This window comes from Vulpes lagopus, chromosome 8 (genome assembly GCF_018345385.1).
Source record: "Vulpes lagopus strain Blue_001 chromosome 8, ASM1834538v1, whole genome shotgun sequence".
NCBI lineage: Eukaryota > Metazoa > Chordata > Mammalia > Carnivora > Canidae > Vulpes > Vulpes lagopus.
The window spans coordinates 79,517,114-79,543,536 of NC_054831.1; the positions used below are offsets into that span (position 1 = coordinate 79,517,114).

The 26,423-nt window shown below is 40.8% G+C and overlaps 1 protein-coding gene across 8 annotated transcripts in view; it reads right to left on the reverse strand.

The window, feature by feature from the left end:
• Nucleotides 1-19,237, reverse strand: part of TASOR2 (transcription activation suppressor family member 2) — a 77,845-nt gene extending 58,608 nt beyond the window's left edge. For 6 of the 8 annotated variants that reach the window (XM_041765605.1, XM_041765607.1, XM_041765609.1 and 3 more), the window contains exon 1: nucleotides 18,806-19,237. In XM_041765605.1, coding sequence (XP_041621539.1) covers nucleotides 18,806-18,866 — 61 coding nt within the window. In that variant the 5' untranslated portion in view covers nucleotides 18,867-19,237. The remainder of the gene's footprint in view (nucleotides 1-18,805) is intronic. The other 2 variants (XM_041765610.1, XM_041765615.1) reach the window with 2 other exon arrangements.
• Nucleotides 19,238-26,423: the final 7,186 nt, after the last annotated feature.

Genomic DNA, 26,423 nt, shown 5'->3' on the forward strand with positions numbered 1-26,423 from the left:
TTTCGTATTTACTTTTTAGAGATATCCATGCTTGCTTTTATTCACTTTTCTCGTTTGGCTTTGTTTTACACTGTAAAAATCATAGTAAAATAAACATCACAACATTTCGCATCTAATCTTTTTATCTTTTGCCATGGCACCTGCTGTCCCACACGCCTAATTAACTGTTTCTGAATGGTTTAATCTTTTTCTTCCTTTTCTTTTCTGTTCTCCTGGTGCCCATTTCACATTCTCCTGTGGTCTGGTTGTCTCTTCCTCAAATTCTTATAATTCTGCTTTGTGGTCTTCATAACTTCTGTGCTTCATTTATTTTTATTTTTTAATCCTTTATTGAGATATAGTTTACATTACATAGCCACAATTCACCAATTTAAAAGTGTACAATCAATGGCTTTATTTTCTTCAGGCCTATGCAACCATCACTATTATCAACTGTAGACCATTTCATCACCCCAAAAAGAAACCCTGTATCCCTTAGCCACCATCCTCACCCTTCACTATGCCCTATCCCCATGCCTACGCAACCACTAATTTACTTTCCATCTCTACAGATTTGCCTATACTGGGCCATCTTATAGAAATGGAATCATAATAATAAGTCGTCCTTTTCTGTCTGGCTTCTTTCATGCATTATGTTTTCAAGGTTCATCCATATGGTAGCAGGTACTTCGCTCACATTTTGTCTCACTGGCTCATTTAGGGCCAAATGATATTTTACAGATATATCACATTTTCTTTTATCCTATCATCAACTGATGAACATTTGGGCTATTTTCACTGGCTATTATGTATATAACGCTGCTATAAACGTTCACGTATAAGTTTTTGTGTGGACATTTTTTTCAATTCTCCTGAATATATTCCTACAAGAATGGCTGGATGATATAGTCAATCTATGTTTAACCATTTGGAGAACTGCCAGACTGTTTTCCAAAGTGACTGCACCATTTTACATTCTCACCAACAGTGCATGTTTTCTTCTTCAAGGCACCAGACAGAAGACCTGTTCAACCCAGAAGCTCACCTCTTCCAATTCTGGGACTTAAATGATGGTTTCCCCCCACTGCATAAGACAAAAGACTTCTTTGACTGATCCTCTACTTTTCTTATTTACTCTTATTTTCTAATTCTCATGGCTATTTTATTTTAGGGGAGAGTTCTTCAGCTTTATTATTCAATCCTTATGTGTTTTTTCCTGCTCTCCCAGATATCTTTTCTATTTTCTGAATAATTTCTCTTTTTTAAAAAACAGAACCTCTTCTTTCACGGACATCATTTCTTTTCTTTCTAAAGGTACCATAGTATTATTTGGTTTAAGTTTCTTCTATTACCTGCAGTAAATCTATTTACACCAAGCTTCTTTGATTTCATACTTGTTTACTCCTATTTGGTTTCTTTTATGTTAGAGACTTCTACCAAATGACTGGTTATCCTTGGCTGTCCATTTATGCTGACATGTGAGGCATTTAAAGCCAATGCAAAGTCTGATGCATGAATGGTGCCTCTCAACCAGCAGCCCTCTCTCCCATGATCTGATGGCGATGCAGCGGTTTGACCAGGCAAACTCCCAAAGTCCGTATCGTTGAATATTTTGCCATGGGTTGACGTGTCCCCAGAAAAGAATCCTTTAACATCTTGTTTAGGGGAGTATAAGCTTGACTATGAGTTCTGAGAGTCCTACAGAAAGACAGCTCTGAGCTTTGTAAAGTGGCAATATCATAGCCAATGAGGTTATCCAAGGCGCAATTATTGCTAATAAAAAGATAGCTCTGGCTTCACTGTTCGGTATGTTGACTTCGACTTCATCCTCATTTTTGTTTAGGTGCTTTGCCACACCTCAGCAGTCAGCTTGTCCCCTGAGTACAATCGTCTCCTGCAGGTAAACTTTCAGTCCTCCATCTGGTAGAAGACAGTTAGGCAGTTGTCTGGATGCAAGCAGTAGAGAAGGGAATTTGGAGCATCAAAACTACAAAAAATTATCACTTAATCATTCCATTTCCACTCCATCCTATAATCTTGCCTTGAGAAGTACTTTGTACTTCCAAATCCCCAGCTGCTGCCAGACTGCCTGGTGGAAGCAGCTTGCTTCTTGTCGGCTTACTGCTCTTCAGCCTTTAGCGTCCTCTAATCTGTAGTCACTTATCACTGAACCATCTTCTTCCTAGTTTCCTCAAAGGTGACTTCACCTGGCAACTACTTTCCCATTCTCTTTTTGTTGATTTAGATCTTTATTCTTTTACTACAACTTCAGTGGGATTTCCAGAGTGTACAATTGGATACTAAACTAGAAGTGTCTATCTATAAACTAAGTCTTAATTTCTTCATTTAAAAAATGTGGAATATAGCCTCTAATTCTGGTAGCTACTAATACCAGTATTTTTCAACCTTTACAATTATGAAGACTTCATTTTACTTATTTATCACAGACCTAAGTACATATTAAATCTTCAGTAAGTATTTCATTTAAAAAGAATTATCTTTTAGTGCATATATACTCAATAGGCATGTCCTCAAACACCTAAAAAGTATAATCTCAAGATCTTCAATGATATTTCTCTCAAAGCACTGTTCCTTTCTTTTAGAGTACTTGTCATGATTCATAACTATGTATTTATAATTACTCCATCAATTTTAATTCCCTAATAAACCAAGCCCTATGAGGGCAGCCAAATGCAATATAAAATCTGACAAAACATAAGAAAGGAAATTAAAGGCTTATCTCTCATATGAATATTGATACTAAAATCCTAAAATATATCCACTGGCAAAGAGAATCTCTCAAGATATTCAAATAAACTAGATCAATTCAGATTCATTATAGGACTGTTAAGAATTGGTTCAATAAATAGGATACCCATGAATTTAACTACCTACATTAACAGGTGAAAGTAAAACAGTCACAGAGGGGCTGCTGGAGAGTGGGATGAGGTAGGAGAGCCAAATGTCAGACTGTCAAAATAAAGTTACTATATACCTGTCTATATTATGAAGCCTTAGAGTGTGTAAATATTTGTTACTACAGAGTATTTTTTAAAATTTATGCATAACTTTTGCCACACTTAATGTAAAACACAAAGATGCTCCCAAATAAAAACTGTTCATTTAAAAACATAGAAAAATATCCTACCACATCAAAAGAAAGCAGAGTAGCCATACTTATATCAGACAAACTAGATTAAAAACATAAGACTATAACAAGAGATGTAAAAGAATATCATAACAATTAAGGAGTCTATCCATCAAGAAGATTTAACTATTATAAATATTTATGCTCCCAACTTGGGAGCACCCAAATGTATCAATATATCATTAACAAATATAAAGAAATTCACTGATAATAATACAGTAACAGTAGGGGATTTTAACACCCCACTTATAGTAACGGACAGATCACCTAAGTTGAAAATTGAAAAGGAAACAACAGCTTTGAAACACACTGGGACAGATACATTCAGAACATTTCATGGTAAAGCAACAGAATACACATTCTTCTTGAGTGCACAGGGAACATTCTCCAGAACAGACCACATACTGGGTCATAAATCAGCCCTCAACAAGCACAAAAAGACTGAGATCATACCATTCATATTTTCAGACCACAATGCTATGAAACTTGGAAGTCAATCATGAGAAAATTTGGTAAAGACCATAGATACATGGAGATTAAAGAACATCCTAATAAAGAATGAATGGATTAACCAGCAAATTAAAGAAAAATAATAAAATACATGGAAGAAGATGAAAATATGACAGTCCAAACCTTTGGGATGCAGCAAAGGCAGTCCCCAAGAGGGAAGTCTATTGCAATACAAGCCTACCTCAAGAACCAAGAAAAATCTCAAATACACAACCTGTTACACCTTGAGAAGCTAGAAAAGGAACAGCAAATAAAGCTTAAAGTTGGTAGGCAAAGGGAAATGATAAAGATTTGAGCAGAAATAAATGATATAGAAACAACAACAAAAATAGTAGAACAGATCAACAAAACTTAAGAACTGGTTCTTTGAAAGAATTAATAAATTGATAACCCCCTAGCCAGGCTTATCAAAAAGAGAAGAGAAAGGACCCAAATAAAATCATGAATGAAAGGAGAGAGCTCAACCAACACCATAGAAATACAATTTTAAGAAAATATTATGAAAAATTATATGCCAACAAACTGGGCAATCTGGAAGAAATAGACAAATTCCTTGAAACATAAAAACTAATACAGACAAAAATAGAAAATTTGAACAAACCCATAGCCAGCAAAGAAATTGAATCAATAATAAAAAATTTCCCAACAAACAAAAGTCCCAGGGTGGCTTCCCCAGGGAATTTCACTTTTTTTTTTTTTAAGATTTTATTTATTTGTTCATGAGAGACACAGAGAAAGAGGCAGAGACACACAGGCAGAGGGAGAAGTAGGCTCCTCAAGTGGAGCCCGTTGTGGGACTCGATCCCGGTACTCCCGGACCATGCCACACCCTGAGCTGAAGGCAGATGCTCAACCGCTGAGCCACACAGGCGGCCCTCTACCAGACATTTAAAGACAATTTAATACCTTTCTTCTCAAACTGTTCCAAAAAATAGAAATAGAAGGAAAACTTCTAAACTCATTCTACAAAGCCAGCATTACCTTGAGTCCAAAACCAAAGACCCCACTAAAAAGGAAAATTACAGGTCAATATCTCTCATGAACATGGATTCTCAAGATACTAGAAAAATCGAACCTACCAGTACATTTAACAAATTATTCACCACAATCAAGTAAGATTTATTCCTGGGCTGCAGTAGGGGTTCATTATTTGCAAATCATAAAAGAGAGAACAAGAACCTTATGATTCTCTAAAAAGATGCAGAAAAAGCATGACAAAAATATAGCATCCACTCTTGATAAAAACCCTCAACAAAGTAGGTATAGATGGAATATACCTCAACCACATAAAAGCCATATAAGAAAGATCCACAGCTAATATTACTCTCAGTAGGAATAAACTGATAGCTTTTCTTCCACAGTCAGAAACAAGACAGGGATGTCCACATTCACCTTTACTATTTAACACAATACTGGAAATCTTAGGCTTAGCAATCAGACAACAAAAAGGAATAAAAGGCTTCCAAATCGCCAAGGAAGAAGTCAAACTTTCACTATTTGCAGACAACATGATACTCTGTAGAAAAACTGAAAGACTCCATCAAAAAATTGTTAGAATACATGAATTCAGCAAAGTCGCAGGATATAAAATCAATATACATAAATCTGTTGCATTTCTATACACAAATAACGAAACAGCATAAAGAGAAATAAAGGAATCAATCCCATTTACAATAGTATCAAAAAAAGTCCTAAGTATAAACCTAACCAAAGAGGTAAAAGACTTATACTCCGAAAACTATAGAACACTTACAAAAGAAAGTGAAGAAGACACAAAGAAAAGGGAAAAAATTCCACGCTCATGAATTGGAAAAACAAACACTGTTAAAATGTTTATACTACCCAAAGCAACCCACACATCTAACGCAATCCCCATCAAAATACCAACAGCATTTTTCAGAACTAGAACAAATAATCCTAAAATCTGTATAGAAACACAAAAGCCTGAATAGCTAAAGTAATCCTGAAAAAGAAAAGCAAAGTTAGAGGCATCACAATTCCAGGCATCAAGCTATATTACAAAGCTGTAGTCAGCAAGACAATATAGTACTGGCACAAAAACAGACACACAGATTAATGGAACAGAACAGAAATGGGCCCAACACTATATGGTCAACAAATCTTTGACAAAGCAGGAAAGAATATCCTATGGAAATAAGACCATCTCTTCAACAACTGGTGTTGGGAAAACTGGACAGCCACATGCAGAAGAATGAAACTGGAACACTTTCTTACACCATACACAAAAATAAATTCAAAATGATTAAAGGCCTAAATATGAGACAGGAAATCATCAAAATCCTAGAGGAGAACACAGACAGCAACCTCTTTGATTTCAGCCGAGGAACTTCTTACTAGACACATCCCTGGAGGCAATAAAAACAAAAGCAAAAATCGACTAGTGGGACTTCATCAAGATAAAAAACTTCTCCACAGCGAAGGAAACAGTCATCAAAACTAAAAGGTAGCCTATGGAATGGGAGAAGATATCTGCAAATGATTATTTGATAAAGGGTTAGTATCCAAAATCTCTAAAGAACTTATCAAACTCAATGCCCAGAAACCAAATAATCCAGTTAAGAAATAGGCAGAAGATATGATTAAACACTTTTTGAAAGATGCCATCCAAATGGCCACTAACAGACATGAAAAGATACTCAATATTACTTATTATCAGGGAAATGCAAATCAAAATCATGATGAGATATGACCTCACACCTGTCAGAACGGCTGAAGTTAACAACACAGGAATCAACAAGTGTTGGTGAGAATGTGGAGAAAGTGGAACCTTCTTACATTGTTGGTGGGAATGCAAACTGGTGCAGCCACTCTGGAAAATAGTATGAAGATTCCTCAAAAAGTTAAAAATAGAACTCCCCTATAATCCATCAACTGCACTACTAGGTATTTACCCAAAGGATACAAAAATACAGGTTCAAAGGGGGCACCTGGACCCCCAATGTTTATAGCAGCATTATCAACAATAGCCAAATTATGGAAAGAGCCCAAGTGTCCATAGACTGATAAACAGATAAAGAAGTTGTGGTATATGTATAAAACGGATTTTTACTCAGCCATCAAAAAGAATGAAATCTTGCCATTTGCAATGATGTGGATGAAGCTAGTTTGTACTACGCTAAGCAAAATAAGTCAGAGAAAGAAATACCAAATGATTTCACTCATACATGGAATTAGGAAATAAAACAGATGAACATATAGGAAGAGGAAGACGGGGGAGAGAGAGAGAAGCAAACCATAAGAAGCTCTAAGGATAAAGAACAGAGAATTGATGGAGGAAGGTGGGTTGGAGTTGGGTGATGGTTATTAAGGACGACACTTGTTATGAAGAGCACCAGGTGTTATATATAAGTGATGAATCATTAAATTTCTACTCCTGAGACCACTATTATACTATATGTTAAATAGAATTTAAATACAAATTTGGAAAGAAAGAAAAAAGATTTCTATAATAACATTTTTAAAAAGTAACTTACAATAACCTTTTTATGTGAGTTGTGCCTCCAACTCAAGACACAATTCAAATGATTCATTTTACTCTTGATAAAGACTGAGTTAAAATTATTATACAAAAATATAACAAATTTACAATATATGGTATATGCAGAAACATAAAAAAGATAAAAAAAGAAAAATGTCTTAATATAAATTGTTTAGAGGAAAGAAATGCAGATTATAAAAGAGAAATCTATGTATCTATATAAAGTCATTAAGAACACACACCACAGTTTAAACAATGGTCTTCTTTTGCCTAACACCCATATCACTATCTTTCTTATTTGGTTATCCCCCCACTAACCAGTTTATTAGCTTCAAGAATACAGGGAATTTGTCCTTATCCATGCTGTATCCCCAATGCCTAGAACAGTGCCTAATACACATTAAGGTTTCAGTAAACATTTATGTAATGAATAAATCACTTTGTTTTCCAGATCATTTCTCTACTCACCTTGATCCACCTTCCCCTGACTTACCTCTAAGTCTTTCTGATTCAGGCTCTTTCCCCTTTTCAGACCTCTGCACATGCTGTTATTTCTGACTGGAATGTTTTCTCCTATTCCATCCATGACTTAGCTCTCGCTCTTCCTTCAGTAAAATCTAGACATTATTCCCCCAAATAGGCCTCCGATCACCCCACATAAAGTGTAGGTATGCTCTCTTTAGAGCATTCCTTATGATGACATGCAATTATTTACCAATTTACTTTTTTAGGGGTGCATCTTTCCCATCTAAATGTCAGAGCCATAGAGGCACATACTCTGTCTTGTGCACCAAAGTCCCTCAGTGTCCAGCAGAGCTCCTAGTGCCACAGGAAATGTTCAATACGAAGTTATCTTTAGGTGGGTCAAGTATAGGCAATTCTTGTTATTATCTTTTCTAACTTTTTATATTATTTAAAATTTTACATAAGCATAAATAACACCTGGGGGAAAGTAAAGCAACGTTTATTTTTTTTTGGGGGGGGGGGGTCTCCCATAGTCCTAAGTAGCAGAAAGCTAGGTTTAAGTATAAAGACAAGGCAGAGAAGACAAATAGAAATAACATTTCCCATAAGGCAAAAACAATGGAGATCCATGAAACAAAGCACCTCTGTTAAAAGAAAATACTATAGAATAAGAAAGGCATGATTTTTATGAAATTTAAAAATATGAAAAGATTTGCCATGTACAGAAGTTTAATGCCCAGATAATCATACACAGGAGGAATAAAAATCAAAGGGCCTTTGCTCTAAGGGCAAAACATGTGTAATCATTGTTCTATATTTCAAAAGCTGACCTAAAATACTGTAAATCTACACACACAGGAGAGTTCTAGGAAGTGACGCTGTATCTGCAGCAGTTCGTGGAGCGTTTCCTCACTACCATACTTACAGGATCCGGTGAGGAGTTAGGAGCAAAGGAGCTCGGTAAACCTGTAAGTACCCTCCAACCGTCTCGCGGCCCCACCGAAGCTCCACTCTCTCAAGTCCCCCGAAGGTTAGCACTAGCCTGACCCTTCTCCCGGTCTCCTCTGCACGGGCGCTAAAGCAGGCAGCTCGCTGGCCAGGTGGGGCACCTGACGGCCGCGGGAACCGAGCAGAGCTTCGGTGGCGGCCAGCCCCTCCTCCTCCTCACCTCATGGTGCGTGGGGGAGGGGGCTTCACCCCTGCCCAGCCGGCCCGTCGGGCCCCCTCCCGCCCGCAAACGCCAGTGCTGTGGCCGCGGGCAGCGCGGGGCGGCACCTTTCAAAAGTCAACGAGGAAGGCAGCCCTCGAGCCGCGCACGCACGGCGGGTGCAGACCCCACACCCCCACCACAGAGCCGGGTAGGGAGGGGGTCGCGGGAGCTGCAATCTGGCTCAAACGCAGGTGGAACAGCCAGACTGCCCTTGGTCTTCCTCTTTCTAGAATATCTGTTATTTTACAGTGAGCCCTCCAAGCTTCAATTTCAAGGATCTTGCCCAGGGGATGCTGTATTGATGATGGATGCCAAATCCCAGAGCTTATCCGAAATCCACATCTTTTCACTACAGTGATCCCCAATTATTCTTTATCAGTGCCCCTATAAAGCTTTTCCATAACTGTCGATATAAATTCACCAGCTACAGTTTCATGGGCCTTTGTTGCATAATTTACAAAACAAGGTCTACTGAATATGATTTTGAATACTCCATATATCCCCAGGAGATGCTGATATCAGCAGTTGTGGTCAGGATGGGGGTACTTGTCCACTAAACCAAGCAGCCCTAACCAAACCTGCCAAAAAGAAAACTGAGGGAGGGGGCATGAAGTATTTGGCCTGACTTAGGGATATCTTTACTTTTGACTCCTGCTTTAATAAAGTTACTGAAGACATCCAACTGCATTTCCTGAACACATCTGCATTTGCTAGAGGAAAATCTAATCAAGAGATCCTAGAGAATCATTACCACCGTTGTTTTGTATGTATATAAAACATAGAGGAAAATCTGAACTCACAAAATTCACTTAAATTCATCAAGAGTCATGTAGGTTGATTTTATACTATTTAAAACAGCAAACTCACTTTGGGTATTTAGCATATCTGATAAGGGAGAAACTGCTTTTTTTAAAAAACATTTTTTGGAGGATTATATCCATTTTGTAAAATGAGATATACCCATGTACTATGACTCTTTCATTTAACTGTGGCATACTGACTTTTGGATTTAGTATTCGATTTTTGAAGATTGTTTTAGCATCCTCAGAATCCAACTACTTCTTAAAAGAAAATCCTAAGAATAAATTTTTCTCAGGAACAATCATATTTTTAAAACTGCTTTGGATTCTTTTGATTACGTATGATGAAAGAGAAAGTGATCTAATCCATGCCATAACAAAGGTGTTTTTTTTTTTCTTTATTGCTCACACCCCTAGAAATATCCTATCCTGAAAGTCCAGGGCAAAGAACAGGCCTGTTCACTAACAGTGGCTCGCAGAGAAGTAGAGGAAAATTGCAGGGGAAAGCAGGTACTTCAACTGGTCAAACTGAATCTCAGAAGCTGGGAGTCTTAAATATTCTAACCACGGAGGGAGCAGGTGTACTGAAAGGTTCTAAGCAGTCTATTTCACCATGCGAAGGAAGGCAGTGAGTCTTTACAAAGAATAGAAGCAAGGGATTTAATTCTCCAATTCTCTTGAGTCCTGCATTGGGGTCTCCAAAGGGAGCCTGCTTCTCCCTCTGCCTCTGCCTCTGTCCCTGCCTCTCTGTGGGTCTCTCATGAATAAATAGATAAATCTTAAAAAAAAAAAAAAAAAAAAGATATTTTCAGGTAAACAAAAGTGGAAAGAGTTCATTAACAATCAATCTTTCAACAACAAAAAAAGCCAAACCAAAGGACATGCTTTGAGCTGAAGGAAAATGGCCCTAGATTGACATTCGATAAGATAAAAGAAGCAATAGAGAAAAGTAGTAAAAATTGTGGGAAATGTAAATAAGCACTGACTGTAAAACACAACAATAATTCTAAATAGACCCCCTTCAGTCCAGTAAGGATATTATTTAAAAAATTAAAACATATGATAACATGTAAGTCATCCAAGGACTGAATGAAGTTAAACTAAGGTTCTTGCACCATCTAAGATGGAATGATAAAGATATTAAATTGGTATTTAAAAAATAACAGAAAGGAGAGAAAAGAAATACAGAACATCCAGGACAATCAGAAAGCACAAAATAAGAGTAATTATAGTGAGTATAAATAGGCTATATATCCCAACTGAAAGTTTTAAAACTGCATTAAAAAATGCCAACAGATGCTCTTTAAAAGAGACATCTAAAACATACAAGTGCTTGAGTCTACAGCTATTTCAAAACAGTTTAACAAATGAACAAAAAAAAAACACAAAAAATGTATTAAAGAGAAAATCACAAAGCATAGCTGACAAGCTAGAAGCAAGATGAATTAACATTACAGAGAGAAGGGAGAAATATTCAATATCAAAACTGAAAAAAGGAGACATATTTACTCATGCTTCACACACTAAAGATAGCAAGAGGGCACTGTTAACTATAAATATTAAAAAATTCAGACAAAAGAGACCTAGAAAAATCTAAGCAATAGGGACAATTTTTTTTTCAAATTTTAAGTAAATCGTGTAACCACTAAAAAAAAAAAAATTTAATTAAATCACTGGTCAAAAATTTGCCACCAACAAAACTTCAGACTGAATGGTAAATTCTACCACAACTTGTTACTACATGAGAATAAAGTTAAGTTATATCTATACTTCAAACTATCCACAATTAATTCCAAATATACAGACATGAAATGAAAATCTTTAAAATTAACAACTTCTATTCATCAAAAAAATCACGGAGAGAGGGATCCCTGGGTGGTGCAGCGGTTTGGCGCCTGCCTTTGGCCCAGGGCACGATCCTGGAGACCCGGGATCGAGTCCCACATCGGGCTCCCAGTGCATGGAGCCTGCTTCTCCCTCTGCCTGTGTTTCTGCCTCTCTCTCTCTCTCTCTCTCTCTCTCTCTGTGACTATCATAAATAAATAAAAATTTTAAAAAAATTTTTTTAAAAAATCATGGAGAGAGAAAAAAGGTATTTGTAACCCATTTAACTACCGAAAGATTAGTACTCAGAGTGTGTAAAAAAAAAAACCTCCTAGAGTTCAACAATCCAAGAAAAAACAGCAAAGGACAAGGGATATGAACAGTACAAAGAAAAAAAAAAAGGCCTCGAAATATACGAAAAGATCCCCAAACTCAGTCATAATTATCTGTAAACTGATTTGTCAAACTACCAAAACACACAAGTTTAGCAAGGCATCCTGTTGGGGGAGAGGGGAACTTCAGGAAAAGTCACTGCAGGTGAGCCTGCAAAATCCCAAGGAAAAGGAGTTTGGCAATATTTCTCAAAGTATCAAAGGCACTTCAATTTAAACCAGTAATCACAGCTCTGGAAATTACGAGTACAGAAATACCTGTTCACACTGACAATTCTACAAAATTACTCTATGGTGCATAGAGTAATTGGTGCTGTTTTCAACAGCAAAAGACCAGAAGCTATCTACTACAGACTAGTTAAATAAACTGGTACAGCCACACAATGGGAAATTGTTTTCCCATGCTGTAGAATGAGCATGCTACCTATAAACTGATTTGTGAAGATTTCCAGGATATACTGATAAATGGAGAAAAAAAATAGCATAGAACAAATCAGATTATAAAAACAAACACTGGGGATAGGAATAGGAAAGAATGATTTTTCTTCATATGGTCTTTACGTTTTTTTTAATTGTTCTAGTTAACTTTTTTAGGCAACAGAGTTCATCAACTTGCATGTATAACACATTTTAAAAAAATTCATACAGATAGAAAGAGATGGAGTACTTGCAAATTCGTTCTATGAGGCCAGCATCACCTTAATTCCACCAAAAAGGAGAATTACAGACCAATATCCCTGATGAACATGGATGCAAAAATTCTCAACAAGATACTAGCCAATAGGATCCAACAACACATTAAGAAAATTATTCACCATGACCAAGTAGGATTTATCCCCGGGACACAAGGCTGGTTCAACACTCATAAAACAATCAATGTGATTCATCATACCAGCAAGAGAAAAACCAAGAACCATATGATCCTCTCATTAGATGCAGAGAAAGCATTTGACAAAATACAGCATCCATTCCTATCAAAACGCTTCAGAGTGTTGGGATAGAGGGAACTTTCCTTGACATCTTAAAAGCCATCTACGAAAAGCCCACAGCAAATATCATTCTCAATGGGGAAGCACTGGGAGTCTTTCCCCTAAGATCAGGAACAAGACAGGGATGTCCACTCTCACCACTGCTATTCAACATAGTACTGGAAGTCCCCACCTCAGCAATCAGACAACAAAAAGACATTAAAGGCATTCAAATTGGCAAAGAAGAAGTCAAACTCTCCCTCTTCGCCGATGACATGATACTCTACATAGAAAACCCAAAAGCCTCCACCCCAAGATTGCTAGAACTCATACAGCAATTTGGTAGCGTGGCAGGATACAAAATCAATGCCCAGAAATCAATGGCATTTCTATGCACTAACAATGAGACTGAAGAAAGAGAAATTAAGGAGTCAATCCCATTTACAATTGCACCCGAAAGCATAAGATACCTAGGAATAAACCTAACCAAAGAGGTAAAGGATCTATACCCTAAAAACTATAGAACACTTCTGAAAGAAATTGAGGAAGACACAAAGAGATGGAATGGGATCCCTGGGTGGCGCAGCGGTTTGGTGCCTGCCTTTGGCCCAGGGCGCGATCCTGGAGACCCGGGATCGAATCCCACGTCAAGCTCCCGGTGCATGGAGCCTGCTTGTCCCTCTGCCTGTGTCTCTGCCTCTCTCTCTCTCTCTGTGACTATCATAAATAAATAAAAATTTAAAAAAAATACCATGGACTTTCTTCAGAGAGTTAGAACAAATTATTTTAAGATTTGTGTGGAATCAGAAAAGACCCCGAATAGCCAGGGGAATTTTAAAAAAGAAAACCATAGCTGGGGGCATCACAATGCCAGATTTCAGGTTGTACTACAAAGCTGTGATCATCAAGACAGTGTGGTACTGGCACAAAAACAGACACATAGATCAGTGGAACAGAATAGAGAATCCAGAAGTGGACCCTGAACTTTATGGTCAACTAATATTCGATAAAGGAGGAAAGACTATCCATTGGAAGAAAGACAGTCTCTTCAATAAATGGTGTTGGGAAAATTGGACATCCACATGCAGAAGAATGAAACTGGACCACTCTCTTTCACCATACACAAAGATAAACTCAAAATGGATGAGAGATCTAAATGTGAGACAAGAGTCCATCAAAATCCTAGAGGAGAACACAGGCAACACCCTTTTTGAACTTGGCCACAGTAACTTCTTGCAAGACACATCCACAAAGGCAAAAGAAACAAAAGCAAAAATGAACTACTGGGACTTCATCAAGATAAGAAGCTTTTGCACAGCAAAGGATACAGTCAACAAAACTAAAAGACAACCTACAGAATGGGAGAAGATATTTGCAAATGACATATCAGATAAAGGGCTAGTTTCCAAAATCTATAAAGAACTTATTAAACTCAACACCAAAGAAACAAACAACCCAATCATGAAATGGGCAAAAGACATGAAGAGAAATCTCACAGAGGAAGACATGGACATGGCCAACACGCACATGAGAAAATGCTCTGCATCACTTGCCATCAGGGAAATACAAATCAAAACCACAATGAGATACCACCTCACACCAGTGAGAATGGGGAAAATTAACAAGGCAGGAAACCACAAATGTTGGAGAGGATGCGGAGAAAAGGCAACCCTCTTACACTGTTGGTGGGAATGTGAACTGGTGCAGCCACTCTCGAAAACTGTGTGGAGGTTCCTCAAAGAGTTAAAAATAGACCTGCCCTACGACCCAGCAATTGCACTGTTGGGGATTTACCCCAAAGATTCAGATGCAATGAAACACCGGGACACCTGCACCCCGATGTTTCTAGCAGCAATGGCCACAATAGCCAAATTGTGGAAGGAGCCTCGGTGTCCATCGAAAGATGAATGGATAAAGAAGATGTGGTTTATGTATACAATGGAATATTCCTCAGCCATTAGAAACGACAAATACCTACCATTTGCTTCAACGTGGATGGAACTGGAGGGTATTATGCTGAGTGCAGTAAGTCAATCGGAGAAGGACAAACAGTGTATGTTCTCATTCATTTGGGGAATATAAATAATAGTGAAAGGGAATATAAAGGAAGGGAGAAGAAATGTGTGGGAAATATCAGGAAGGGAGACAGAACATAAAGACTCCTAACTCTGGGAAACGTACTAGGGGTGGTGGAAGGGGAGGAGGGCGGGGGGTGGGGGTGAGTGGGTAACGGGCACTGAGGGGGACACTTGACGGGATGAGCACTGGGTGTTATTCTGTATGTTGGTAAATTGAACACCAATAAAAAATTATTTTATTAAAAAAATAAGCCATAAAAAAATTCATACATATTAATAAAACAAGCACCCAATAGAAAAAGTGGAGAAAACATGACTAAACACTACACAGAAGAAAATGTTTACCTTCTTTTATGTAATTCCAGAAATGGAGTTTAGAGCCACAGTAACATTTCATTTCCACCAGACCAGCAAAAATTAAAACGCTGGACAATGCCATACATGGAAAGAATGGGATGCAACGGGAGGTTTCATTCAAAATTAATGGAGTATAAATCAGAACTACCATTTGGGAAGAGCTGGCCATTATCTAATGAAATCGTAACGGATCCAGCAATTCCATTACTAGTATGCGCAAGCAAAATATTGTATATATGCACTTGAGGATGAACAAGAACATTTATGGCAGCACTAATTATAATAGCCCCAAGTTGGAAATAACCAGTATGTTGATAAAGCATAAAACGGATAAGAATATAACCCATTTATAACATATTCTTATAGTAGACCATTATACTTCCATGAAAACAAAGGACTTAGAGCAGTGATTCCCAAAGTGGTGATGGTGCTTGGGTGGGTTTTTCTATCCTATACTGAAATGTGTCATCATTTGGGAGATATACAGAACTCAGAGCACTAGTGTCTACCACATGACCAATGTGTGGATGAAAGATCCCTTCAAAATGCAAGACAGACCAATGTGTTTTCATGTCACGGAGTTTGAGAAGTTTACTGACATAGCTTCAAGTTTTACACTGCAGCTAACCTTTAAAGAAATTGTTAATTATATTTTTCTTTGATGTCCATCAAATTCTATCTTAAAAGGTTATTAAAACATCCCTCCCTTTTCTAAATACACAGCGGAGTCTGGATTTTCTTCATATACTTTCAACCATAATAATATATTGCAACAGACCGAATGCAGAGGCAGCCATGAAACTAAGTTGTTAAAGATATTTGAGAAAATGTAATGCCACTAGTCATTAATTTTTTTGGAAAATAGTTTTTCAGGAAAATGTTATTTATATTAGGATGTGACAAGTTTATTATTATTTTCTATTTTTTAATTTTTTTTATTTTTTATTTTTTTTTTAATGTTTATTTATTTATGATAGTCACACAGAGAGAGAGAGAGAGGCAGAGACACAGGCAGAGGGAGAAGCAGGTTCCATGCACCGGGAGCCCGACGTGGGATTCGATCCCGGGTCTCCAGGATCGCGCCCCGGGCCAAAGGCAGGCGCCAAACCGCTGCGCCACCCAGGGATCCCTATTATTATTTTTTAGAGGTACCAAGACATGCCATATCTACTACATTTAAGACCCATAGTAGTAATACCTAATGACACAATTCACATAAACAAAAAATCTTTAGGGTCCCACTAGTTTTTAAAATCACAAAGGGGAAAAAAAATTTTTTTTTAAATCACAAAGGGAATCCTGAGACCAAAAAGTTTCTGAACTGCTGAACTAAAGGCACATGCTTCAACAATAATGAATCTCAAAAACATAATGTTTAAGTAACTAAAAAAGTAAACAAAGAGGTCAATTTAAAAAATATATATGTAAGTGATACAACTCCAGAGAAAGGCAAGGGAATAATTAACACCAAATTCAGGATGACAATGGTGATGGAGGTGGCAATACATTGCTTCTGGGGAGAGGTACACACTAAAGCTTCTAAGGCACTTAAATGTACTTTTAAACCAGGTACCCAGATATACTTTAAAAACAACAACACAATACATATAAGTGGCATACTTCACAAAAAAAATTTAATATAAGAAACAAAGAAAACATACCTACTCTCCTAGGAAAAACTCAAAAGAATGTCTCTTCTCAAATTAATCTATAAATTCAATGTAATCACAAACAATATCCCAACACGATTTTCTATAAGAACTTGGAAAGATGGTTCTAAACATCTGGAAGAAAAATGCAAAAAATGCCCAAAGCTTTTTTCAAAAGAAAGTACCAGGATACATCACAAAGCTACAATAATTAAAACAGTGTGGTAATAGGCAAATGGGTGAAAATTCAGAACCTAATTTAAAAAAGGGAGGGGGGATATGACCCAGCCAAAATGTTTTACTTTTTTATCACCCAAGGAAGATAAAAGTTAAAATGAGAAGCTATTTTCAATTATTAGAAAATTAGTAAGATGTGAGGGAAATACTGTCACCATCCAGTGCTGGCTAGCAGGGAGATAAAGCTTGCTTTCTCAGAGTGGATATTAAAAGAGTATGATATTGGAGGGCAATTTAACAGCTTTGTTACCCAGCATCCTCATAGAGAATCAACTCTACAGAAATACTGAAGGGAAAACCTGAAAATAAATATCCAGCAAAAGGAAAGACTGATTTGATAAAGACCCCATACCTACTTAATCATACTAAGCAGGTATCATACTACATTCATTAAACACTGTCTCAGCCAAGCTTTTAGGCACTCTGGGGGTTCATTTTGAACTACGGAGTTATAGGAGAGGCTTTTTAAAGAGAACAGCTGCATTTGGCCCAATGTCCTGAAAACCCAAAATTTCAAACACTCCTTTGTGTTAATTGTGCACACTCGGTCACTCTTCTCTTCTATTCAGCGTGGGTTAGTTACCACTGGCGTGAACATGCGGCCAAGCCATCTCCAGTTCTGGACTTTCAACAGACCGTCCAAGAATATCTGCTTCCTTGTAAAACTCCCGGGCAGGCTTGCTACCAACCTCGGATCCTATAAATTCCCACTAGGACACGCCCCTCCTCGCCTCTTTGCCTCTTCAGGAACACAGTGCATGCTCCACACTTACGTGGACAATGGCCTCACCACTCTAACCTCACCTCACAAGGGAAACAGAGGGTAAGGCAGGTGTACTACGTTTTGGGATTTCCAACGGACAAGCGAAACTAGAGGACTTTCAAGGTGTCCTCCACAAGCGCTGGGGTTAACCCGCCACGTCCCCCCCACCTGCTGCTCGGGGCCGCCCGGGCCGACGTCACCACCACACCCCGTGTGCACGACCCTCCCTGGCGGCAGACCCCTTCCCCCGAGAGGGAGAGCAGCCTGGGGAGGGGACGCAACGGCTCGCCCGAAGCACGGGAGCGCAGCGCGAACCGAGGAGCCACCGCGGCGTGCGCGGGGAGGAGGCCGCCCTCCCGACTCCGCAGCTCGGCCCCAGCGAGTCCCACACGGGCTCGCACAATCACGTCGGGGTCCGAGCGTCAGCGACTCTACGAACGGCCGACCCAGGTCAGCAGCGGGATGGCGACGGCGAAAGCGAGTCGGAACCCCCCGCCCCGCAGCCCCGGGGCCGAGCGGGAGCCACACGCATCATCCTAGAGGAGCCCACGGCATCCCCGGGAACCCAAGCAACGCGCGGCCCTCCGGCAGGGAGCGCCCCCGCAGGGAGCCGCGGCAGGCAAGGCCCCCCCAGCAGGCAAACCCCGGCAGGGAAGGGCCCCCCAGGAGACAAGCCCCCGGCGGGGAGCCCCGCCCCCGAGCAGGCAAGCCCCGCCCCCAGCACAAAGCCCCCGAGCAGGCAAGCCCCGCCCCCAGCACAAAGCCCCCGGCAGGCAAGCCCCGCCCCCCGGCCCACGAACCCCCCGCAGGGAGCCCCCGCCCGCACCCACCGCAGCCCCGCCGCGCCGCGCCGCAGTCTGAGGCGGGGGCTCCTCCTTACCCTCCCCGGGTCCGGCGCACGCGCACACACACACACCCGCGCTTACCGGTGTCGCGTGCGGCCGCCGCCCCCGAGGCTCTGAGGCTCGCCCTCAGCTTCTTCCCCATGCCGGTGGGTGTGGGCTTCGGCACAAGGCGCCTCCTCCTCTACCGCGGCCGGTCTCCGCCTCGGTCGCCCGCCGCCGCCCGGCACGGACCCCACGACGGGAGCCCTCCGGGCGCCCTCACGACCCCCGCCCCCGGGGCCGCCGCGGGCACGCCCGGCGCGCTCGGCACGGGCGTCTCAGGGGCGCGCGGGACCCTGTCGGCCCCGGAGCCCGCAGCGCCGGCAGCGCCGCCCGGGGGGCGCCCAGGCTCCCAGGCCGCAGGCTCCGCCGCGCTCGTCAGCCACGCGTCGTGCTTTCTCCTCAGGCTCATAGGAAGGAAGGCTTCCCCAGACGCGCCGCGGCCGGAGCGGACATGTCGATTAGCTCAGCGACGGCGACGGGAAACCGGAAGTGAAACCCGGTCCCAGGGAAGGACAGGGTGGGAGGGGTGGGAGGGGTGGGGAGGAAAAAAAAAGAGAAAGTGAAAACTGAACCGTGGCGCACGGCGGGAGCCAATCACGGAGGAGAAGCCGGCGCGCACGCGCGGACTGTGGGCCGCGTCCACGCGGCGCTAGCCTCCCCGGTATGCGCAGGCGCGAGTCTACAGCGCGCCCTGGGATTGGAGGACGGACTCTGCGTGCGCAGCTGGGGGCGGGGCGAAGCGGAGCCTGGTGTCTCCAGGGTTGGTGCGTGGCCGGATGCGGAAGTCGTGCAGGAGAAGACGTCCGGCCGCCATGATGGTTCTGCGTGGGTTCCAGCAGCCGGCTCACAGGGGGCTGTGGTTTGTCCCCTGACGGTGCGGTGCTGACGCTTGTCTCGCCCCAAAGTGACATGCATGAAATCTTGTAATTTAGTAAACGTCAAATCCTTAAAAATAACCTTAACAGAGTGTTAACCTTAAGAACAGAACTGCCAGTAGCTTTATCATAAAGAGGGACCGTAGTTCAAGACCTGCAAGCTAAACAGAACCTCAGGCAAGCCCCAATTTAAAAAGGGGCGAAAGGTTCTTTTTATAGAGCAAAGGAGTAAGTTGGGAAAGGTGGTTGTGACAACTCACTGGAGGAGAGCCTCAGGGTTGTGGTGGCTTCTCATTGGCTGGCTTGTGGCACCTTCTCATTGGCCGGCTTGTTGTAGCACCTTATTGGCTGGCTTGTTGTAGCACCTTCTCATTGGCCGGCTTGTTGTAGCACCTTCTCATTGGCTGGCTTGTTGTGGCACCTTCTCATTGGCTGGCTTGTGGCACCTTCTCATTGGCCGGCTTGTTGTAGCCTCTTCTCATTGGCTGGCTTGTGGCACCTTATTGGCTGGCTTGTTGTGGCACCTTCTCATTGGCTGGCTTGTTGTAGCACCTTCTCATTGGCTGGCTTATTGTGGCACCTTCTCATTGGCTGGCTTGTGGAACCTTATTGGCTGGGCTTGTTGTGGCACCTTCTCATTGGCTGGCTTGTGACACCTTCTCATTGGCCGGCTTGTTGTGGCACCTTCTCATTGGCTGGCTTGTTGTGGCACCTTCTCATTGGACGGCTTGTTGTAGCACCTTCTCATTGGCTGGCTTGTGGCACCTTATTGGCTGGCTTGTTGTGGCATCTTCTCATTGGCTGGCTTGGTGTGGCACCTTCTCATTGGCTGGCTTGTGGCACCTTATTGGCTGGCTTGTTGTGGCACCTTCTCATTGGCTGGCTTGTTGTGGCACCTTCTCATTGGCCGGCTTGTTGTGGCACCTTCTCATTGGCTGGCTTGTTGTGGCACCTTCTCATTGGACGGCTTGTTGTAGCACCTTCTCATTGGCTGGCTTGTGGCACCTTATTGGCTGGCTTGTTGTGGCACCTTCTCATTGGCTGGCTTGTTGTAGCACCTTCTCATTGGCTGGCTTATTGTGGCACCTTCTCATTGGCTGGCTTGTGGAACCTTATTGGCTGGCTTGTTGTGGCACCTTCTCATTTGCCGGCTTGTTGTGGCACCTTCTCATTGGCTGGCTTGTTGTGGCACCTTCTCATTGGCTGGCTTGTGGCACCTTCTCATTGGCCGGCTTGTTGTAGCACCTTCTCATTGGCTGGCTTGTTGTGGCACTTTCTCATTGGCTGGCTTGTGGCACCTTATTGGCTGGCTTGTTGTGGCACCTTCTCATTGGCCGGCTTGTTGTGGCACCTTCTCATTGGCTGGCTTGTTGTGGCACCTTCTCATTGGCTGGCTTGTGGCATCTTCTCATTGGCCGGCTTGTTGTAGCACCTTCTCATTGGCCGGCTTGTGGCACCTTAATGTCTGGCTTGTGGCACCTTCTCATTGGCTGGCTTGTGGCACCTTCTCATTGGCTGGCTTGTTGTAGCACCTTCTCATTGGCTGGCTTGTTGTAGCACCTTCTCGTTGGCTGGCTTGTTGTGGCACCTTCTCATTGGCTGGCTTGTAGCTAGGGCGGGAGAAATCTTCCCCCTGGGGCACGAGGGGTCCCTCTCCAGGAGTGGTGCTTACTGACGACCCTGCACTGCTTCTTGACTCCAGGTTGAATTAGGTGTTTCATTTTTGCACATGGACTATTAAAGAGCTCACTCCCCAGGGAAACACCTCTAGAGGTTTATGACCTATGCAGACAGAGCTAGGCGACCACACGTGGCATTAACTCTACAGATGAGAGAGATTAAGTACCGCAGGCGCGGAGCCGCGACCCGGGCAGGGTACCACATGCTGGGGATAGAGGATGTGTCTGTTCGGTAGCAGCTTTTGCTGACTCCCCTGGCCAGCTACTAAGGTCAGCACAGGCATCACGGTTGTGAACAAGCAACCGGTACCTAGTGGAACCTACTCTAGAAGGGGGTGACAGACATTACCAAGTAGCCCACCACCACAACAAAAATAGAATTTCATGTAACACAGCTGTGGGCGCAAGCTGCAGAGGCTGGAGGATGTGGTTGGAGGCTGGAGGCTGGAGGCCAGGGGAGGAAGAGACCGAGCTGCCGGATCTCACTGAAGAAGGGACCTTTGGGGTCAGACCTCAGTAGTAAAAACAGACCAAACCAGTCCTTGGAAGATGTGGAGGAAGAGCTTTCCAAGCAGAAGGCAAAGCAAGTGCAAAGTCCCCAGAAGTGAAACTAAATGTGTTCGGAAACTGAAGAGGGTTGGCTGTAGAAACAACAAAATACAACTTTATGTTTAAAGTACACAAAACCAAAATGTGCACCTCCTCAACTTGTCACAAAGCAAATGCTCACGAAACGGCCACCCCGGTTGAGAGATAGGATATTTCTTTTTAGGTTTATTGCCTAAACATACATCCCTAAACTTCACCATTTAATTTTGCTTGTAGTTTGAACTTTATATAAAATGAATAATTTTGTGTCTAGTTTCTTTGGAGTAACAGTGTCAGCAAACCATGTTTTCATGGGTACTTATTCTTTCGTTTTCATCGCTATATATGTAGATGTGGCTATAGCAAATTTTCTCTATCCATTCTACTGTGGGGTTGGTTTTGTTTTTTGTTTTGTTTTGTTTTGTTTTGTTTATGTAAGTGCCATAGCCAATGTGGGCCTTGAATTCACCACTCTGAGATTAAGAGTTGCATGTCCTAGACATCTGGGTGACTCAGTCAGTTAAGCATCTGCCTTGGGCTCAAGTCATAATCCCAGGGTCCTGAGATCAAGCCCTGTGTTGGGGTCTCTGCTCCACGAATAGTCTGCTTATGCTTCTCTGTTTCATTCTGCCCCTCCCCTGCTCAAATAAATGAATAAAATCTTAAGGAAAAAAGGAGTTGCATGCTCTACCAATTCAGCCAACCAGGCACCTCACCGTTGTACTGTTGATAGACATTTGGATTGTTGCCAGTTCTGGGCTGTTATGAATAATTCTGCTTGAACATTCTTATACATGTCTCTTGGTGCACATGTGCATCACTTCTGTTGGGTGTATACCATACTGGACATGATAATTTGGAATTGTTTCAGCAAGTATTTATTCTCTCCCTCTTCTGCTTTTGGCAAATTTACTTCTCCATTGATATTGCCATTGGTCATGTGAATATTTTTGGTTTATAGAATATTAGCAGACATGATAGGGGTAGGAATCTTAAGTATCCATATGCAGTTCATTTGTGCCTTGAGCTCAGATGATGCACACAAGGAGACCATGTCTCAGATAGCTATGCCTCTTCAACCTGGGTCTTCAGAACAAACATATGGAGCAGATGTGAATCCAACCTGTGGCATAAACCCACCTTACATTTGCAGAATGTGAGACTTTCTGAAGATTGATGAGCATGAGAATGAATGCTATTAGCCTAAGCCATTGAATTTGAGGTGGTTTATTATGCATTATTGTGACAATAAAGAAACAAACGTAAGTTCAACTTCAATAGATATTGTCAAATTTTTGGCAAATCAGTTTTACCAAGTTACATTTCCACAAGCAACATGAAAATTCTAGTTGCCATCCATTTTTGGCAACACTTTTTGGGTTATTCTGGAGGGTGTGTTATGGTTTAAATTTGCATGACCTCCAACTTTGTTCTTTTTCATATACATTTGGGATAGTCTAAATCTTTTGAATTTTCACATAAATTTTAGAATTAACTTATGTTCTATCTAAAAAAAACTGCTAGGATTTTGTTTGGCCTTGGGCTTATGTTGAATACATGGACCAATTTGGGATGAATACTCCCATCTTCAAATTCATGAACATGATATTTCTACTTAAGTATTTTAAAATTTCCCTGGGCAATATTTAAACCTGTAAGTGTACAGGTATTATGCACATTGTTATGTTTATCTCTTAAGGCTTTTGATGGTATTTAAGAATTCAATTTACAATGGCTTGTTGCTGGTACATAGAAATACAATTGATTTTTCCATATTCACATTTTTACTTAAAACTTGCTGAACTCACTTATTAGATCTGATAGTTCTTAGTGTGTGCATGTATATTCTTTAAGATTTTCTAGGACCAGCATACTGACTGCAAATAAAAATACTGTTCTTTGTTTCCAATATGTATTTTCCTTATTAAGGCCTCTAATGCAATGATGAATAGAAGAAGTGAGAACAAACATCTTTATATGTCACTAATCTTAGAGGAAAAGCATTCAGTTTTTGGCCATTAAGTATAATGTTGGCTTTGTTGTGTTTTTTTAAAAAAAGATTTTATTTATTTATTCATGAGAGACAGAGAGAGAGGCACAGAGACACAGACAGAGGGAGATGCAGGCTCTTCACAGGGACTCCAATGTGGGACTCGATTCCCAGACTGGGATCACGCCCTGAGCTAAAGGCAGATGCTCAACTGCTGAGCTACCCAGGCATCCCAGCTTTGGTGTTTTATGTCCTTTAGGTTGAGGATTTTCCTTTCTACTCCTACTTTTTCAGAGCTTTTATCATAAATAAGTCCCGAATTTTGTCTGCATCTACTGGAGATTATACAGTTTTCTTTTTTAGCTTATTAATTTTCCCTGAAAAGAAATAACAGAAGCTTAACACTGTATATGGGGAAATAGATCTCCCTAGAGTCATATCACTTATGAGGTGTGAAAAGAAACAGGGAAGTATGACCTAGACACTGAGAAAAAAACATGCAGCAGAAACTCCTATGAGAGTGACTAATGTTGGCTTTAACAGAGATTTCAAGTAGCTATCATAAATATGTTCAACAGACTGAAGGTAAGCGTGATAAACATATGATGACAATGTCACATCAGATAGGGAATATCAATAAAGATAAATTATTTTTAAAAGAGCCAAATGGGAAATGTGGAGTTGACAAGTACAGTAACTGAAATAAGAAACACTAGAGGGACTCAACAACAGATTTAAACTTGAAGAAGAATTAGCAAATTTGAAGATAGATCAATAGAGATTATGTAAACTGATAGAAAAATGTTAACCTTTACAGAAATGTGGGACAACATTAAATACACCAATATATGTATAATGGGAAGGGCAGGAGAGAAAGAAAGAAGAAAAAATATTTGAAGAAACAATGGCTGAGGGGCACCTGGATGGCTAAGTCAGTTAAGCATCTGCCTTCGGCTCAGGTCATGGTTCCAAAATCCTGGGATAGAGCCCCACCTTGGGCTCCCTGCTCAGCGGGGAGCCTGCTGCTCCCTCTCCCTCTGCCACCCCCCGCTTGTACTCTCCCACACACACACTCTCTCTTTCAAATAAATAAAATATTTTTTAAAAAAGAAACAATGGCTGAAAACTCCCCAAATTCATAAAAAAATAAACAATAATATATACATCCAGGAAACTCAATGGATTCCAAGTGGAATGAATTCAAAGAGATTCGTGAATGTAACATAGTAACAATGCTGAAAGTCAAAGATAAGGACAAAATTCTGAAAGCAGCAATAGAAAAACAACTTGCCACTTGCAAGTGACACCCAATAAGACTCAAAGCTGACTTAGCAGAAATAATGGCCTCTAGAAGGCAGTAGGATGACATATTCAAAGTGCTCAAAGAGAAAAAACTGTCAAACAAGAATCTTATATACAGCACATCTATCAAAATGAAAGTGAATAAAAGGCTGTCTTAGATAAACAAAAACTAAAATATGTTGTCAGCATATCTGCCTTACAAAAAATATAAGGAAGTTCTTCAGGTTGAAACCAAGTGACCCCAGATGGTAATATGAATCCCATGTGAAAAAACAGAGAGCACTGGTAAAGTTATTATGTAGTGATACAAAAAAGCACAAATGCGTGCTTTTTCCTTTAAAAGCCATGAAATAATATGTATATAATATTGGACTTATTGGGTTTATGTAACACATAGAAATGTAATATGTATATGATATCTGCTAATAAAAGCACAAAGGAGGTAGGTGAGAACAAAGCTGTATTTGATTAAGGAAATGTCAACAGATGGTAAAGCAATAATTATAACAATATACTGTTGGGCTTTAACATTAATAACAGTAATACCATAAAAGAGAAAAGAAAGGATTAGAGCTATTTAGGTGCAGCATTTCTATACATCATTGGAATTAAGCTAGTATAAATCTGATCTGATTTTGATAAGATGTATATGGCAAACTGTAGAGCAATCATTAAAAAACAAGTAAAATTAAGGAAAAATGATACAATAGAAAATATTCACTTAATGCAAATGAAAGCAGTAAAGGAGAAACAGGAACTTATAAGACATGAGATCTTATATAAGACATGAGATATGAGACTTATAAGACATGAGACAGGAACTATATAAGACAACTTATAAAAGTCACTTGTAAGTCCAGCTATGTCAATAACAACATATGAATGGATGAAACAATCCAATCAATATGCAGAGATCAATAAAATGGATTAAAAAATGATCCAACTAGGGCAGCCCAGGTGATGCAGCGGTTTAGCGCTGCCTTCAGCCCAAGGTGTGATCCTGGAGATCAGGGATGGAGTCCCACGTCAGGCTCCCTGCATGGAGCCTGCTTCTCCCTCTGCCTGTGTCTCTGCCTCTGTGTGTGTGTGTGTGTGTGTCTCATTAATAAATAAATAAAATCTTTTAAAAAATGATCCAACTAGAAGCTGTCTGTAGAAGACACACTTTGGGTTTAAAGATATAAATATATTGAAAGCAAAAAAATTGAAACAAACATATCATG